The 16,164-nt window shown below is 35.5% G+C and overlaps 2 protein-coding genes and 1 pseudogene across 9 annotated transcripts; 2 read left to right on the plus strand and 1 right to left on the minus strand.

Moving 5' to 3' along the window:
- Positions 1-767: 767 nt before the first annotated feature.
- On the plus strand, positions 768-3,067 carry LOC149513344 (protein argonaute 4A-like). Of its 8 annotated transcripts, none has more exons than XM_089748353.1 (5): positions 768-964; positions 1,793-1,958; positions 2,066-2,161; positions 2,291-2,428; positions 2,573-3,067. In XM_089748353.1, the coding sequence occupies exons 2-5, from the start codon at positions 1,812-1,814 to the stop codon at positions 2,732-2,734; spliced, it is 543 nt and encodes a 180-aa protein (XP_089604479.1). In that variant the 5' UTR covers positions 768-964; positions 1,793-1,811; the 3' UTR covers positions 2,735-3,067. The 8 variants fall into 8 exon arrangements, with proteins under 8 accessions (XP_089604479.1, XP_089604476.1, XP_089604477.1 ...); XM_089748350.1 differs by having other exon boundaries at positions 769-964; positions 1,431-1,958; XM_089748351.1 differs by having other exon boundaries at positions 769-964; positions 1,467-1,958.
- Positions 3,068-4,009: 942 nt separating this feature from the next.
- Positions 4,010-5,729, minus strand: LOC149513345 (uncharacterized). The gene is made up of 2 exons (XM_089748992.1): positions 5,452-5,729; positions 4,010-5,108 (listed from the first exon to the last, which is right to left on the minus strand). The coding sequence occupies exons 1-2, from the start codon at positions 5,513-5,515 to the stop codon at positions 4,804-4,806; spliced, it is 369 nt and encodes a 122-aa protein (XP_089605118.1). The 5' UTR covers positions 5,516-5,729; the 3' UTR covers positions 4,010-4,803.
- A 6,660-nt stretch (positions 5,730-12,389) lies between these two features.
- Positions 12,390-14,374, plus strand: LOC111309829 (uncharacterized protein At5g48480 pseudogene; annotated as a pseudogene).
- Positions 14,375-16,164: the final 1,790 nt, after the last annotated feature.

Consider the following 16,164-nt stretch of genomic DNA (forward strand, 5'->3'; position numbering starts at 1 on the left):
TCAGAATGGAATACTCCTGTTGTTGATAGATTGTTTGTATGAACGGGTTGAACCTCAGCTGGTGGTTTTCCTGACTCTAGATGAGCATTCTTTGGACAAGATTCTTGAGGAGAATGGCTCATATTTCCTGCAAAGTCAAACTGTTACACTCTTTACCTTGTTTCAGATTTGTCCTGGTTCTTGGAAATTTATACTGATTTCCACTTTCAGACGTCTTTTAGTTCTGAAAGAGGATTCGAACCCAACTCTTTCAAAAAAAATTTTAGATACATGTAATTAATTAAGTAGCGGTATAAAAGTAGAGCTTGGTACGAAGGCAGGTTTTATTAGAGAGACCCTTCAAGCATGTTTAGTACAAAGTAGCCTGATCAGTTTGAGGCAGCAATTGTTGGGTAGGCTGAAGACCTGGAGGATGACCCTGTGAAAATAGAAAGCCAGGTTGAGAATTACCTAGCTGGCCGTGATGGTAAGAATTCTGAGGAACCGGACGAGAGTTGTTGCCACTCGAAATTTGCTGTTGATTTTAATTTTGATTAGAAGTGTAAATGATATATTAATATTTATAAATTATTTAAATTTAATTCGATTAAAATTTAAATTTGATTCGATAATTATCGAATTGAATTCAAATTTAAATAATTCGATTTATAAAATTAATAAAATTCACGCATATTAATATATAATTCGAATAATTCATGAGTTTATCGAATTTTTTTATTATATATATTTTTTATTATTTTATTTATAAAATTATTACTTTAATTTTAATCTAAAAAACCCTAACATTTTATTTTTTCCTTTCCCTCTTTCTTCCCGTCTCTCTCGTCTCACCAAAAAATCCCAGTAGCACCCTTTCCTCTCACTCTCTTCCAATATTTCGAAGTTAGACCAGAGCCAACTCAAATCCAAGACAAATCAAAGTAGGCTGCTGTCTTTCTGCATAACTATAAAAGGTTTTTTCATAGTAAGTGAACTTTATAATTGTAGCCATGATTCTTTCTTGTGTCTGATTATGTAGTCATCCATGTAATTTCGTACAAAAACATGATAATAATAAAGTCTTTGAGCATGATCCACTTCCTCTGTTTGTCCTATAGTTCTCTAACTGTCTTGAGCGATGATCGTGCCAAAATAAATTTTGACAAAAAAAAAAAAAGTGGTAGAGGAAAGTTATCAATGTCGTCGACGTTGGTGTGGCCAAGAAGACGACAGGATTAAGGCGATCCAGCTTAGAGAAAACTATCCATTATTCATATTAATAGGTTAGTGATTCAAAACAGGAAGGCGAAAGGAGCTGCTTGTCAAAACCTAGAAAACTTGAGTCAATATTTGACTTGTAATAGCTAATTGAAGTGATCGTAAATTATATTGTTATGCAAAATTTGAGATTTTGAAGGGTACTTCTAATATATACATATAACATCTAGTAGGTCATTTTATAGTTGGATTTTCCGGGTCTTCCACAGATGCTTGTGCTTTAATGCAAGTTGGGGATTTCGAAATGACTCCAGACATTAGCTCCAAAGGAGGTGGGGGCAATTAAGATATAGGAATGCAACTCTCCAACTTGGTTTAGTACCCAAGTAGGATTGAATAATGGGCCGTTGTTAACTTCTTAGCACGTTGTGATATAAATAGCCTAGTACGAGATCTGATTAGATGTGGGGAAATGAAAGGAATTGTAAGTCCGGCATCTGATTTTTCTTTTGTTTAAGGGATTTGTTAGTTAGCATACATAAAGTTGTAGAATTCAACTTGTTGGCTTAAGTTCTTTTCCATGTCTCTGCTTTAGCGTATAGATCCTCCATTTGATGTGTTTCAAGAGACAAATCAGAACAGACATGTCCCTTCTTTGGTTAGAGTGGAGAAGATGTTTGAGGAGATCCAATCTAAACTTCCTGGAGCTCCACAGTTCCTTCTTTACCTGCTGCCTGATAGGAAAAATTGTGATCTTTATGGTGTGCACAATCTCATCTGTTCGTACATTGGCCATGCATGTCTTTCTTAAAGTCTTTTCCTTAAATATAATGTTCATTAAATCTTTTATGGTCCATGGAAGTGAAAGAATCTTGCTGAGTTTGGCATAGTCACTCAGTGTATGGCTGCAACTAGGGTCAATGATCAGTACCTTACAAATCTGCTTCTCAAGATCAATGCAAAGGTCTATTCCTATCAAATATGCTCTCTTTTTATTTTTAATTTTTTTTTTTTACTTTAAGCAGTTCCTCTTGTTGCAGTTCTAATCTTCGGTATTAAACCTGCTAACATGTCTATTACAATCTGCTTACAGCTTGGAGGTTTGAATTCGATATTAGCAATTGAACAAACACCTTCAATCCCTGTTGTTTCAAAGGTTTCGACTATCATCCTTGGCATGGATGTGTCACATGGCTCTCCTGGGCAATCTGATGTCCCGTCAATTGCTGCTGTAGGGATTATCTCATTCCTTATTCTTGGGTTTCTTGAGTTTCCATCAATTGCATGCAATTTGTAATAGTAGTTATGGAGATGTGATTTGGTTGTCTCTGCTTAAAATTTTGGGATTTTTTTTTTTATTTTGTTTAATTTGTAGGTGGTCAGCTCCAGGCAGTGGCTTTTGATTTCCGGTTATAGGGCATCCGTGCCTACGCAGTCGCCTAAGGTTGAGATCATATATTCTCTATTCAAACAAGTGTCTGACAATGAGGATGAAGGTATCATGAGGTGCGATCCAATCATAAAGTTATTCGACTGAACAAGGGACAAGCATTGGCAAAAAAAAAAAAAAAACCAAAGGGCAAGTGTTTTTTGTTGAAATTTAATTTTTATATCCTTGTCCTTTCTTATTATTTGGAATGTCAAGTGTTAGTTATTGAGTTGGTTTTAGTAAGAAAGTTTTGTGATATGTTATTCTGCTGGTAATCATTTATGTCTGTAGTGTTATAACTTTTGGGTTTAGTGATGTATATAGTTTGTATCCCTGATGTAATTTCTTTGATCTCAAGGAGATTCTCTTGGACTTTTATACGAGATTAGGAAAGAGAAAGCCTGATCAAATCATAATATTCAAGTTTCTTTTCATTTTACATTTTACTGTTTATCACATCCTATCTGTATAATAAAAATATTCTAAATCATACATAGGTAGAGGAATACATTTTTGGGGAACTCAAGGATATAAAATTTGGTTGTTGTGTAAGTTTTTATTATTATTGTTATTGTTATTGTTATTGCTATTATTATTATTATTATCTTGAAAATATAATATTTATTAGGTTTGATAAAAAAATACTTGTAAAAGATTTAGATCTCGAGCTCGAACATAAATAATTAAGTTTTTATCAAATATAAAAATTGAATTTATTTTTATATATTAATTGAGTTTAATCGAGCGAGTTTGAGTAGTTCGATTTTGATCACGAATTGAACTCAAGTTAAGAAAATAAAACTCAATCGAGTTCGAATCGAATATCAACTATGAGTTAGAAGTTGAGTTTAAACTCGAGTTTTTCACTGTATCGATTCAATTCAAATCGGTTATACCTTTAGCCTGGGTAACTCATTTTCATCTTTTCAGAATCTCCCTCTCTTGGAACTTCCTACTTTCTTCTTTCTCTACTTGTTGATTAGATTGGTCTTTTAATTTCTCGAAGGTAACAAGTTTAAAGAAGATTTTGAAATGGTTTGATTTGTGGAGGTAAGGAATGGTGGGTGGAAATAAACATATTTAGCTTTCCACAAACACAGTTAATAGAAATAATATTTCGAAGAGTGCACTCTCTAATGTGAAAAGAATCGTCTGGAAAGACAGTTCATAATTAAATTTGATTTTTTTATTTATATTCGATTATTAAACTTAATAAATAATTATAAATAATATTTTAAAATTTGTTATTTAGATTAACATATCATAAATATAGTAAATTTGTTCATATTCAATTTATTTTTACTTTTAAATCTTTCTTTAACTCATAACTTAGAATATAATCATAAGTTGATTCTTATTTAGATAAAAAGATTACTACTTTTTTTTGTAATTATAATATAATAAATTGGTGGCCAAATTAAAGTTGGGGAGCCTTAATTTATAGCAGAACCTGGCTTTTGAATTTCCTTAAGCTCTTACCAATATCTAGAAAGCTTTTGGCAAGCAAGAATTTTCTTGGCAGGTGCTCTAGAAAAGAAACCAGCAGTAGAGAAGTGACATGTACTCATATCCTTTACAGCAAATTCGATGCCAGTTTGTCTTGTGGGTGTAGATTCCCTCTTTAATGGGCTCTTCTCGTAAGCTTACGCTACTTGTTCGTCGGCTTAAACTGCAGAGAATACATCACTATATCTTCAAAGATCAATCAAGGACAATTAAGACATTTTGGCTGTCACAGCATGTGTTATGTACCAGACAGGAAGAAAGTGAAAATAAGAGCTTTCCAAAGGTTTGCTGGAAAAATTAGCTGCATGCTTCATCCTACAAACTGATGGTTTGTTGTGCATAGATCAATTCAGGAAGTTCATTGATTGATATAATACATATTTGATAATTCCACCAAGCTAATTTAGAATTTGATTTCAATATTTCCTTACCAATCCATCATAAAGTTGGAAAAAGGAGCCTAATAATCCAAATTTCATGTTTTCACAGATTACAACTTCAAATCTAGATTTCATCATTGATCAAATCTTAATGATTTCTATGCAATACTAACCAACTTCCAGTAGTAGTTATTCATTTTAATTCATTAACAACGGGTACAACATAAATGCGGATTTAGCCTTTTTTGATCCTAAATATTGAAGCGTGCTAAAATTTATCAACTACAGGTTTCATAAGATGCTACAACTGCTAGGTTGCTGTGGATATATTCTTGGAGATGCTGGTCCATCGGCCAAGTAGGAGCTACTGCGACATAACATCACAGGCTCACCTATCTCCCGAATATGAGGAGTTCCATTTAGTACAGTACCATATCTTTTCACAGGCTCATCTATCTTCCTAATATGAGGGGTTCCATTTAGAATGGAATACTCTTCTTTTGTTAGTAGATTATTTGTATGAACGGATTGAACCCGAGCTGGTGGTTGATGAGCATCCTTTGGACAAGATTCTTGAGGAGAAGGGCTCATATTTCCTGCAAAGTCAAACTGTTACACTCTTTACATTGTTGTTTCAGATTTGTCCTGGTCCTTGGAAATTTATACAGATTTACACTTTCAGCCGTTTTTTAATTCTGAAAAAGAGGATTCGAACCCAACACTTTTGCAAAAAAAAAAAAAAAAAAAAAAAATAGATGCATGTAATTAATTAAGTTGGGGTTTAAAAGTAGAGCTTGGTACGAAGGCAGTTTTTATTAGAAGAACCCTTCAAACAAGTTTAGTACAAAGTAGCCTGATCAGTTTGAGGCAGCAATTGATGGGGAGGCTGAAGACTTGGAGGATGACCCTGTGAAAATAGAATGCCAGGTTTAGTATTACCTTGCCGGCCTTGATGGTTATTGCCACTTGAAAGTTGCTGGTGGTTCTTGTCTTGGTTACTCATCTGCTCCTGTTCGGAATCTCCCTCTCCTGGAACTTCCTACTTTATTCTTTCTCTACTTGTTGATTGGATTGGTCTTTTAATTTCTTGAAAGAAAGATGTTTAAAGATGGCTTTGAATTGGTTTGATTTGTGAAGGTAAGGAATGGTGGGTGCAAGTAAAAATACATAGCTTAAAACATGTCAATGATATTCTAATAATATATCAGATTGATTTCAATGATATTATTCTATTAATATTCTAAATTAATTTGATATTGATTTAGAGAATATTATATATTGATTTAGCTGATTATAAGAATTGATTTAGATAATTGGTTGATGGATTGATAGTACTTGTGTGAATAAATTTGTGCAGACAGGAATGTAGCATTAGTGAAAGAATTTGTGCATCTATGGTTGAAGGGTTCAATCAATGGTGGTTTTCAGCATCCCCTCCCAAGAATTTGTGCTCCAAAATTCTTTTCTTTAGAAAATGCTCCATGTATTATAATTGGATGTTCTCATCCAAAAGTCTTTATATAAATTAATCTGAAGTTCCTTGGAGATAATTGGTTGATGGATTGATACAACTTGTGTGAATAAATTTGTGGAGACTGGAATGTAGCATTAGTGAAAGAATTTGTGCATCTATGGTTGATGGGTTCGATCAATTTTCAGCATACCCTCACAAGAATTTGTGCTCCAAATTTGATGCTTCAGCTTAACAACTCAGCTGGTAAAGTGCAAAGGTATTACTTGTTGCGCCTGAAGCAATAATCACAACAATACAGAAGCAATAGACAACAATCAATAATCAAATGCGCAGGAAAAATAAAGCACACCAAGATTTACGTGGAAAACCCTCCAGTGTAGAGGGAAAAACCACGGGCCACCAGAAAAATCTTCACTATCAAATAATAGTTATACAAAGTTCTTCTCTAGCTAAAACTAGAGCTAATCAACAACTAGAGAAACAATTGGAGAAATCTCACCAAATAAGTGACTCAACAAATACACCCTGAATTTGTTCCTAGAGAGCTTCAAACCCGATCTTCACCGTTCAGAATGTATAACTCTGAATCATAGACCTCCTGACAAGGTTCCAACTCAATCGGACCACGGATCGACTTCCGTTTAACCAACTCTCCCTTCTCTTTTTTCTCTCTCTACTTTTTTTGGCTTTTCTTCTTTCTCTGCTTGGTTGTCAACACACACATAAAACAACCCCACCTCTTTTTTATTAAGTAGCTAGGGCTCTGTGTAAAATAAAAGATCAAGGCCCATGACCTTTACTTGGTCCAAAATCACTTACATGGGACTGGACCCCATTTTCCTAACAATCTCCCCCTCCAGCCCCATTAGGAGGAGATTCATCACCATAGCAGTTTCATTTGGAACTTACCTTGGCCAGGGAACTCATTCCGGCCAAGTTACTGCAAAGCTCAAGCTTTTTCCTGGGAAGTATCTTAGTCAACATATCTGCCACATTTTTATCAGTATGGACTTTCTTCAATAGCATCTGCTGTTCTTCAATCACTGAACGTAACCAATGATATCTAACATCAATGTGCTTTGTTCTAGCATGGTACATGGTATTCTTACTCAAATCTAAAGCACTCTGGCTATCACAAAATACCACATACTTTTTCTGATTCAACCCTAATTCAAGAAGAAAACGTTTCATCCAAAGCATTTCTTTACATGCTTCAGTTGCTGCAATATACTCAGCCTCTGTAGTTGACAAAGCAACACACTTCTGCAACTTAGACTGCCAAGATATAGCTCCTCCTGCAAAAGTGAACAAATACCCTGAAGTAGATTTCCTACCATCAAGATCACCTGTCATGTCAGCATCAGTAAACCCTTCTAGAATTGGTTGTGAAACTCCATAAGTCAAACACATTTTTGAGGTACCCCTCAAATATCTAAAAATCCATTTTACTGCTTCCCAGTGAACCTTCCCTGGATTAGAAAGAAATCTGCTCACTACACCAACTGCATGAGCAATGTCAGGCCTTGTACAAACCATAAGATACATTAAAGAACCGACTGCAGAAGAATAAAGAATACTAGACATAGCTAGTTGCTCTTCCTTAGACACTGGACAAGATTTCTTACTTAGATGAAAATGGTTGGCAAGTGAACTGCTAACTGATTTAGCATGTTGCATGTTGAATCTACCAAGCACTCGTTCAACATACTTTTCCTGTGACAACCACAGCTTTTCAGCTCTCCTATCTCGGATAATGTCCATACAAAGAATCTACTTTGCTGGACCTAAATCCTTCATATCAAAGGACTTAGACAATTGTTCTTTCAACCTGTAAACCATACTAGCATCTTGTCCTACAATCAACATATCATCAACATATAATAATAGGATAATGAAGTTACCATTAGGGAATTGTTTAATATACACACAAGAATCCGCTGTTGTTCTTTTATAGCTCTGACTCACCATAAAAGAATCAAACTTTTTGTACCACTGTCGCGGAGCTTGTTTCAAGCCATACAAGCTTTTCTTCAATTTGCAAACTAAGTGCTCTTTCCCTTTCACTTCAAAACCCTCAGGCTGATTCATATAAATGTCCTCCTGCAAATCACCATGCAAAAATGCAGTTTTAACATCAAGTTGCTCAAGCTCAAGATTCAAACTAGCTGCCAATCCCAGTACCACTCGAATAGAACTCATTTTTACAACTGGAGCAAAAATCTCATCAAAATCGATGCCTGGTTTCTGAGAAAAACCTTTTACTACCAATCGAGCTTTGTACCTCACTAGTTTGTCACCATCCTTTTTCAACTTGAACACCCATTTATTCTTTAATGGCCTCTTTCCTGTTGGAAGTTTAACAAGATCATAAGTATCATTCTTTCGCAATGACTCCATCTCTTCTTTCATTGCTTTTAACCAGTGCTCTCTATCCGGAGTAGCCTGCATATCTTGAAAGCTTTCTGGCTCCCCTTCACTGGTAACTAAAATAAAATCTGAACTTGGATACCTGGTAGATGGCCTACGCTCTCTAGTAGATCTCCTGAGCTGAGACTCTACATCACTTGATGCTGAAGGTAGCTCCCCCTGCTCAACACTCTCAGGTAGAGAGGATTGCTCCCCCTGCTCAAAACTAATAGCATCTGGCTCATCACCAACTATGGCTGGCTCATTCATATCCCCAAGTTCTGTTTCTGGCTCATTTTCACCATCTGTGGCTCTTTCTTGTGAAATCTCTGTCGGTGTTGAAACATCACATTCAACAGTAACTCGTGTAGTCTTCTCATTTTTCTCAAGGTCTGCTATGGTTTCTTTTTCATGAAAGACCACATCTCTGCTTCTGACTGTCTTTCTCTTTACTGGATCCCATACCCTGTAGCCAAATTCCTCATCACCATATCCTACAAACACACACTGTGTAGCTTTACTATCAAGCTTTGACCTCTGCTCTTTTGGTACATGCATGAATGCTTTACACCCAAAAACTTTCAAGTGAGAGTATGAAGCATCTTTCCCTGTCCACACTCTTTCTGGAATGTCAAAACCCAAAGGAACTGATGGTGACCTGTTAAGTAAATAACAAGTTGTGTTGACTGCTTCACCCCAGAATGGCTTTGGTAATTTTGCCATCCTCAACATACATATGACTTTTTCCATAATGGTGCGATTCATTCTTTCAGCTATACCATTATGCTGCGGTGTTCCAGGTTCTGTCCTCTCATGCCTGATCTCATGCTTTGAGCAATACTCTTCAAAGCTTTTAGATGTGTATTCCCCACCATTATCAGTTCGAATACACTTCAAGGGTAACCCTGTCATCCTTTCAACCATGGCATGAAATTTTTTGAAAATACTGCAGTACCTGACTTTTATATTTCAACATATACACCCAAGTCTTACGTGAAGCATCATCAATAAAAGTAACAAAATATCTGCTACCACCTAATGACTCAACCTCAATGGGACCACATACGTCAGAATAAATTAATTCCAATCTATTTTCTTTTCTCTGAGAACTTTTACGAAAAGAAACTCTATGATGCTTACCAAACAAACAATAATCACATGAATCGAGATACATACCTTTGGTCAAGGGAATGAGAGAGTACCTCGCCAAAACCTGTAACCCTTTTTCACTCATGTGTGCCAGCCTCCTGTGCCACAAGTTTGCTGAAGCATCATTTTCAATGGTATTTACCTGGCTACCGTTCAATTGCATCCATGTCTTATACATTGTGCAGCATAGTTTTCCCTTTGTAACTACCATAGATCCTTTGAGAAGCTTCCACTGTCCATTCTTTTGTCGACTTTCATATCCCTCCTTATCAAGGACATTAATAGCAAGCAAGTTCATTCTCATATCTGAAATGTGTCTGACATCCCTCAAAGTCAACATGCAGCCTGTACTAGTTTGTACAACAATATCACCAATCCCAACAATCTGCGACACACTCTTGTTTCCCATCTTGGTACAATCAAAGTCTCCTGCTTTGTAAGTTGTAAACAACTCTCTCTTAGGAACACAATGATATGCCGCTCCTGTGTCAACTATCCACTCAATGCCGAGATCACTAACATGATTACAATCATCATGTGTACAAATCAAAGTAACTGAATCACTATCTGAATTCACTGCTGTAATATTGCCATCATCTGAACTCTTACCTTTCTCATCTTTTCGCTCTTGCTTTAAGATTCTACAGTTTCGTTTTATATGACCCGCCTTACCACAATGGAAACACTTCACTTTACCTCTAGACTTAGATCTATGTTTAGACTTACAAGTTGTAATCTTTTTAACAAGCATAACTTTATTCATACCTGTTTTTCTCTCATACAATACTGCCAATTTTTCTCAAACAATGTGAGCATCCGATTCCTGCGCTACATGATGGAACACGCTGATATCAACCCATTTTCTGATTGTAGCCAGCGTCTTTCTACCTAGCTTCTTCCAGCTTTCATCTTTCATATCTGCTGGTTTAGCCGAATCACCTAATACTGGCTCATACAAATCTTTGCAGTATAGATGATCCTCCATCATAGGCTTCCAAATTGAATAATTTGATGCTGTCAATTTTATCATGGAACCTGTATCACCCTCCATGATCTCAAACAGAATTTACTTCTATCCTGGGTTGCTTCTGTATCGATGTCTCAAAATAACTCTCGCTCTGATACCACTTGTTACGCCTGAAGCAATAATCACAACAATACAGAAGCAATAGACAACAATCAATAATCAAATGCGCAGGAAAAATAAAGCACACCAAGATTTACGTGGAAAACCCTTCAGTGCAGAGGGAAAAACCACGGGCCACCAGAAAAATCTTCACTATCAAATAATAGTTATACAAAGTTCTTCTCTAGCTAAAACTAGAGCTAATCAACAACTAGAGAAACAATTGGAGAAATCTCACCAAATAAGTGACTCAACAAATACACCCTGGATTTGTTCCTAGAGAGCTTCAAACCCGATCTTCACCGTTCAGAATGTATAACTCTGAATCATAAACCTCCTGACAAGGTTCCAACTCAATCGGACCACGGATCGACTTCCGTTTAACCAACTCTCCCTTCTCCTTTTTCTCTCTCTGCTTTTTTTGGCTTTTCTTCTTTCTCTGCTTGGTTGTCGACACACACATAAAACAATCCCACCTCTTTTTTATTAAGTAGCTAGGGCTCTGTGTAAAATAAAAGATCAAGGCCCATGACCTTTACTTGGTCCAAAACCACTTACATGAGACTGGACCCCATTTTCCTAACATTACTAAAACTGAAGCATCTATTTTGTGCATATTGAGGACATACATAAATGCCATTTTTTGCTGTCTATGCAGTATGCTACATTGTCAGCATCTGAACTCAGGGCTTGAGAGCAGCATATAGAAGGCACAGTAGTAGCAGAAAACCAAGGTAGTAACATTGGCCACTAAATAACTACCTCGAGAACTCTCCCTTCAAATTTCTACTTCTGTTTCATGAATTAGATTCAACCATTTCTTGATTACAAATGTGATGTTTAAATTTATTACATTAAATATAAGATACCAACGCATCTTATAACATTAAATATGAGATGAAGGTATCTTTAAATTAAAGTTCAATCTTTAAATGTAAGAGGGTCCATATTACAGTAGGTGAGTGAAGTTTAAACTGGTAAATGATATTTCAATATAATAATGAATTAACATTCTTAATTTGTTATATGTAAGGTAGACAGAGTTAGAGTGAAGATTTTATGAAATATAATTCTAGTTTTATTTTTTATACAAATAAGATCTTAGTCTAAAAATAATAAAAGATATTGCATATGTTAAAATTTGAATTTAAAAATAATAAAGATATTGTTACTGTTAAAATTTGAATCCAAAATTTACTGAATATCATCTATTAGGGATGATTGTTTGAATTTTAAAAAATTTAAACCCTAAAAATTTAACCCTTACCATTGTCGCTCCCAAGAAGAAACTCCGCTATCAATATAAAATTTTCAATCAGGGCAAATACTTCGAACTAATAGTCTTATAGTCAATTGTTATATGAATCATGTGGCTCTCTTGTTTTATTTTAAAATTTGAAGGTGGTATAATTTTTTTTATATATTTGGATTGGAATAATAGTTTTTAGGTGAATTTAAAAATTTAAAATACAATAATGTATTTAATAAAAATCATATATGGATTTAATAAAATCTAAATATATTTCATATTTTTCGTATTAATATGAATTATAACACAATTTTTTTATAAAATATTATATAAACACTCTAATTATCCAATATATTTCTGAAACATATTCAAGTTTGTTGAGTATCCCTACACAGCCATGGAGGATGCACCATTGCATAAGTAGAAAATTTGGCAATAAGAGGGATGATAGGTTTAATTTTCTTCTTTAATAGATGGAAGTGAGTGGCAGTGATAGGGTTGGAGTGGGATTCATCTTGTGGAAAATAAATTTCAGTTTTCTTTGATAACGCAAACAGAATCACAATTGTTTTAAAATTCTCCTAAGTTTAGTCCTATAAATCAACAGAAGAATCAATGGGAGAGAATAGAGAGATCAGAAACGAATCACAGAAAAAAAAATCCCAAGATCAGAAACACGCAAGAAAATCAGTAGTGAAATAGAGAAATTGGCATAGCTTGTGTTTAAAGCAGCGACATGCAGTAGACCATCGTGTAAAGTCACCAGCTGGTGGGAAGAAGTAAGGAAAGAAGTGCCCTGACTGAAAGTCTAAGAAAGAGAGAAGCAAACGAGAAAGGGAAAGAAGCAAACCAGAAAAGTAAAAGGATTTGATAAAGCTAACAGATTGATTTTTGAGAGATTTTAGTTCAAAAGCCCACGTGCTCACAAGCTCCAATTCCCATTCTTGTGAAGAGTTTTGTTTATTTTCATCAATGACGTAGTAGGAGGCCCAGAACGGAGGAACCGAGAAGGCAGTGGCGGTGGAGTTCACGGCGATGAAGCCACAGCTGATGGTGGAAGCACCAAAGGTAGTTGATGCAGTGCAATTCTACAAGACTACGTTTGACGCTATCGATAATGGCTATACTCTTTACCCCAAGTGCAAGGTTGAGTAGGAGCTTCCTCATATCCTCTCTATTCAGCTTGAGCTCGCTGGCTCTACCATTCTAGTATCTGACATCGCTGATGACTCTGCTCCGGTGAAAAGTGAGGAAACTGGATGTGTGTTTTGCATCAAGAGTGAGGACGTGGAAGCTGTCATAGCCAAAGTCGTAAGCGCTGGAGCCGTTGCAAAGGGCGACGACGTATGCTGTGGTGGACACGTGGGCAAGGACAAGGCTCCCTATGGATACAGTTGGCTCATCTGCTCTCTTGCCAAGAATGTTGCTGATGTCCCTACACTGTTGGGATCTAGTTTCTTTTCACTTTGGAATTTTGAAAAGAGTATAGAAAACAGGCAGGGGAAGCCTATACCTACCTATCTGCGTTGGTGTCCCTACACTGTTGGGATCTAGTTTCTTTTCACTTTGGAATTTTGAAAAGAGTATAGAAAACAGGCAGGGGAAGCCTATACCTACCTATCTGCGTTGGCCTTTATGCAAGCTGATCAAGTTCGGGGGTTAAGCATAAGAGAAATTAGGGGGAGGTTTTGAAAGCACCACCGATCTCCCTCTGTTCGCTCTGCATGCTATGCTATTGTTAAACCATCTACCATGGTGCAAAAAAATGCAGAATATAACGAAGTTGAGAGGACATCGAAATACTGTCTATTGTGCCATACTTAATAACTCCGGGAGATATGTTATTACTGGTTCAGATGATCGCCTTATCAAAATTAGGTCTATGGAAACTGCATTTTGCTTGGCTAGCTGCCATGGACATGAAAGTGACGTAACTGGCTGTTAGTTCAAACAATATTTTGATGGCATCTACATCAAATGATTTTGTGATTCGAGTTTGGCGCTTGCCAGATGGGTTGCCAGTTTCAGTTTTAAGAGGGCATATTGGAGTTGTAACTGCCATTGCATTTAGTCTTAGGCCCTGCCTTTGCTTTCCAGCTTTTATTGTCATCCGATGATGGGACTTACTGAATCTGGGATGCCAGATATTCACATTATAGCCCACGTATGTACCTGCCAAAGCATTCTGAAGCTGCTGCTATTGGGAGGAGTAATTTCCATCTAATAATGGACCTTCCTCAAGGTCTGGAGTGCCTGTAAGCCCAGTACACATGATTCACAACAACTAGTTCATGAACTGGATGTTTTGGCTGGCCATGAAAATGATGTTAACTACGTTCAATTTAGTGGATGCGCTGTACCTTCAAGATCTTCAATGTCTGATATTACAAAGGAGGACAATGTTCCAAAATTTAAAATTCCTGGTTCTATCAGGACAACATTGTTACCTATTCTTATAATGAAAGTGCAATCATCTGGATTCTCAAATCAAGTAGATCCCATATTCTGACTTTTTTTTTTTTTTTAGTTTTTGTCTCAAGCTAAGCTAAGTGAAATCACTTTTTGAGTCATTCCAATTTTTCTGCATCTGCATCTGGAGTTGAGCCACTCCAACTCTCCAACCTAGTTTTTTTTTTTGGTATTTTCCTTTGTTTATTTTGTGTTTGTTTATTTTTAACAATGTTTTTGCATGAATAAAATTAAAAAAATTTAAAAATAAAAAATAAAAATTTAAAAAAAAAATTTGAGGAAAAATTGAAAGTTTCAATTTTTCTTGAAATTAAAATTTTAGAAAAAAAAGCATTTTTGAGAAAAAGTTGGAAGTACCAATTTTTCTTAAAAAAAATTGTCAAGAAAAACGTTTTAAGGAAAAGTTGAAAGTATCAATTTTTCTTAAAATAAAAAACTTCCAAATGTTTTAAGGAAAAGTTGAAAGTATCAATTTTCTTTATACAAAAGCAAATGAGTTTTTTTTTTTTTTGAAAGGAAAAGGATTAATACCTAAAGTTGAATTTTTATTTCTTTTTCTTTTATTTCTTGAAATTTTTATGTTAACTAATCCGACGATGGATTCTCTGCAAGTGAAACAGTAGTTTTCTTGCATACTCTTGAGGTAAGGGGATTTTTTCTTAATTGTTTGTCAAAAGTATTGGAGTTAATTAAGAATAATTTCCAATAGTTAATTACTTGGTAAAATTTTTAAAGGCTTATTAGATAACACGAAATTAAGCTGGTACCATCTTTCGATAGGCGTTGTGAAGGTGCTATAACCTTTCTTACTCGTAACCAAACTCTCGAATCCTGTTTTGGTTAATAGACCCGAATCTATTCTTTTAAGGACCCTTAGTCAAGCTTAGGTGTTCCTTGAAAAGATAGATTCCTTAGGTGGCCAATTGCACCTAAATAAAAAAGATTGATGGCGACTCCTTTAAGTCAATGTTAAGCGACAGATCCTCAAATCTAGACATGATGACCGTTTGGTGACTCCAATGGGGATCCCGAGAGTCAGGCCAGCAGATAAATTTATGTTATCCAAAAAGCCTAATAAAATTAAACCTTTTTGTATAGATTTTTTTTTATTATTCATTCTATTTATTTACTTCGTTAATACTGTCATTCATATGCATGTGCATAACATGAGCTCTATATCCTAGCTCCGTCCTTCTAGGAAAGAGTAAAGTACCTATTGCTTTCGTGAGATTTTAATACCTCCGCAATGGCTAGCCAAATACTCCCACTCAAATTGAATCTTTTTCGCTTGTAGCCTATAATGGATGAGGATTGTGATGCTTTACTAGTCTGTGACGGACAATGATATAAGGAGTAATTTGGGAACCTTTAGACTTTAGCCTTGAACCACATATAGTGAGCTTTAGAAGTGCCCAACCCTAAGATAAAGCCTTTCTTACCCAATGATAGATATATCTTGAAATTAAAAGGAACAAGTTAATGTTTATCAAATCATTTTGATTGTCTGACTTTGTGCATCATTTTCATTATCACATGTAACATTATGCATCTGCATCACTTTCATTTCATCCGTGAAACTAACCATGTTGTTTGTTTGACTTGTGCATCTGCGTTATTTTATTTTATGTATCATTTTCATGATCATGTTCTAACATTATCATTTGCATCATTTTTATTTCATCCATGAAGATCCATATTCCATTAATGCATTAGCATATCATACAACATAGCATAACATTTCTAATCATAATTGTGGTGTTAAAGGTTCAAGGATAGCTC

The sequence above is a fragment of the Durio zibethinus genome, chromosome 19, assembly GCF_047325235.1.
Source record: "Durio zibethinus cultivar Kanyao isolate XHJ-2024 chromosome 19, ASM4732523v1, whole genome shotgun sequence".
Classification (NCBI taxonomy): domain Eukaryota; kingdom Viridiplantae; phylum Streptophyta; class Magnoliopsida; order Malvales; family Malvaceae; genus Durio; species Durio zibethinus.

What these genes read in the sequence shown, in the direction of transcription:
- LOC149513344 (XM_089748353.1), top strand. Translation starts at nt 1,812, where the DNA reads ATGTGTTTCAAGAGACAAATCAGAACAGACATGTCCCTTCTTTGGTTA. An exon ending in GAAAAATTGTGATCTTTATG is followed by an intron (nt 1,959 to 2,065) that starts GTGTGCACAATC and finishes TGGAAGTGAAAG; the next exon opens with AATCTTGCTGAGTTTGGCAT. An exon ending in TTCTCAAGATCAATGCAAAG is followed by an intron (nt 2,162 to 2,290) that starts GTCTATTCCTAT and finishes ATCTGCTTACAG; the next exon opens with CTTGGAGGTTTGAATTCGAT.
- LOC149513345 (XM_089748992.1), bottom strand. Translation starts at nt 5,515, where the DNA reads ATGAGTAACCAAGACAAGAACCACCAGCAACTTTCAAGTGGCAATAAC. An exon ending in TAACCATCAAGGCCGGCAAG is followed by an intron (nt 5,109 to 5,451) that starts GTAATACTAAAC and finishes TTGACTTTGCAG; the next exon opens with GAAATATGAGCCCTTCTCCT.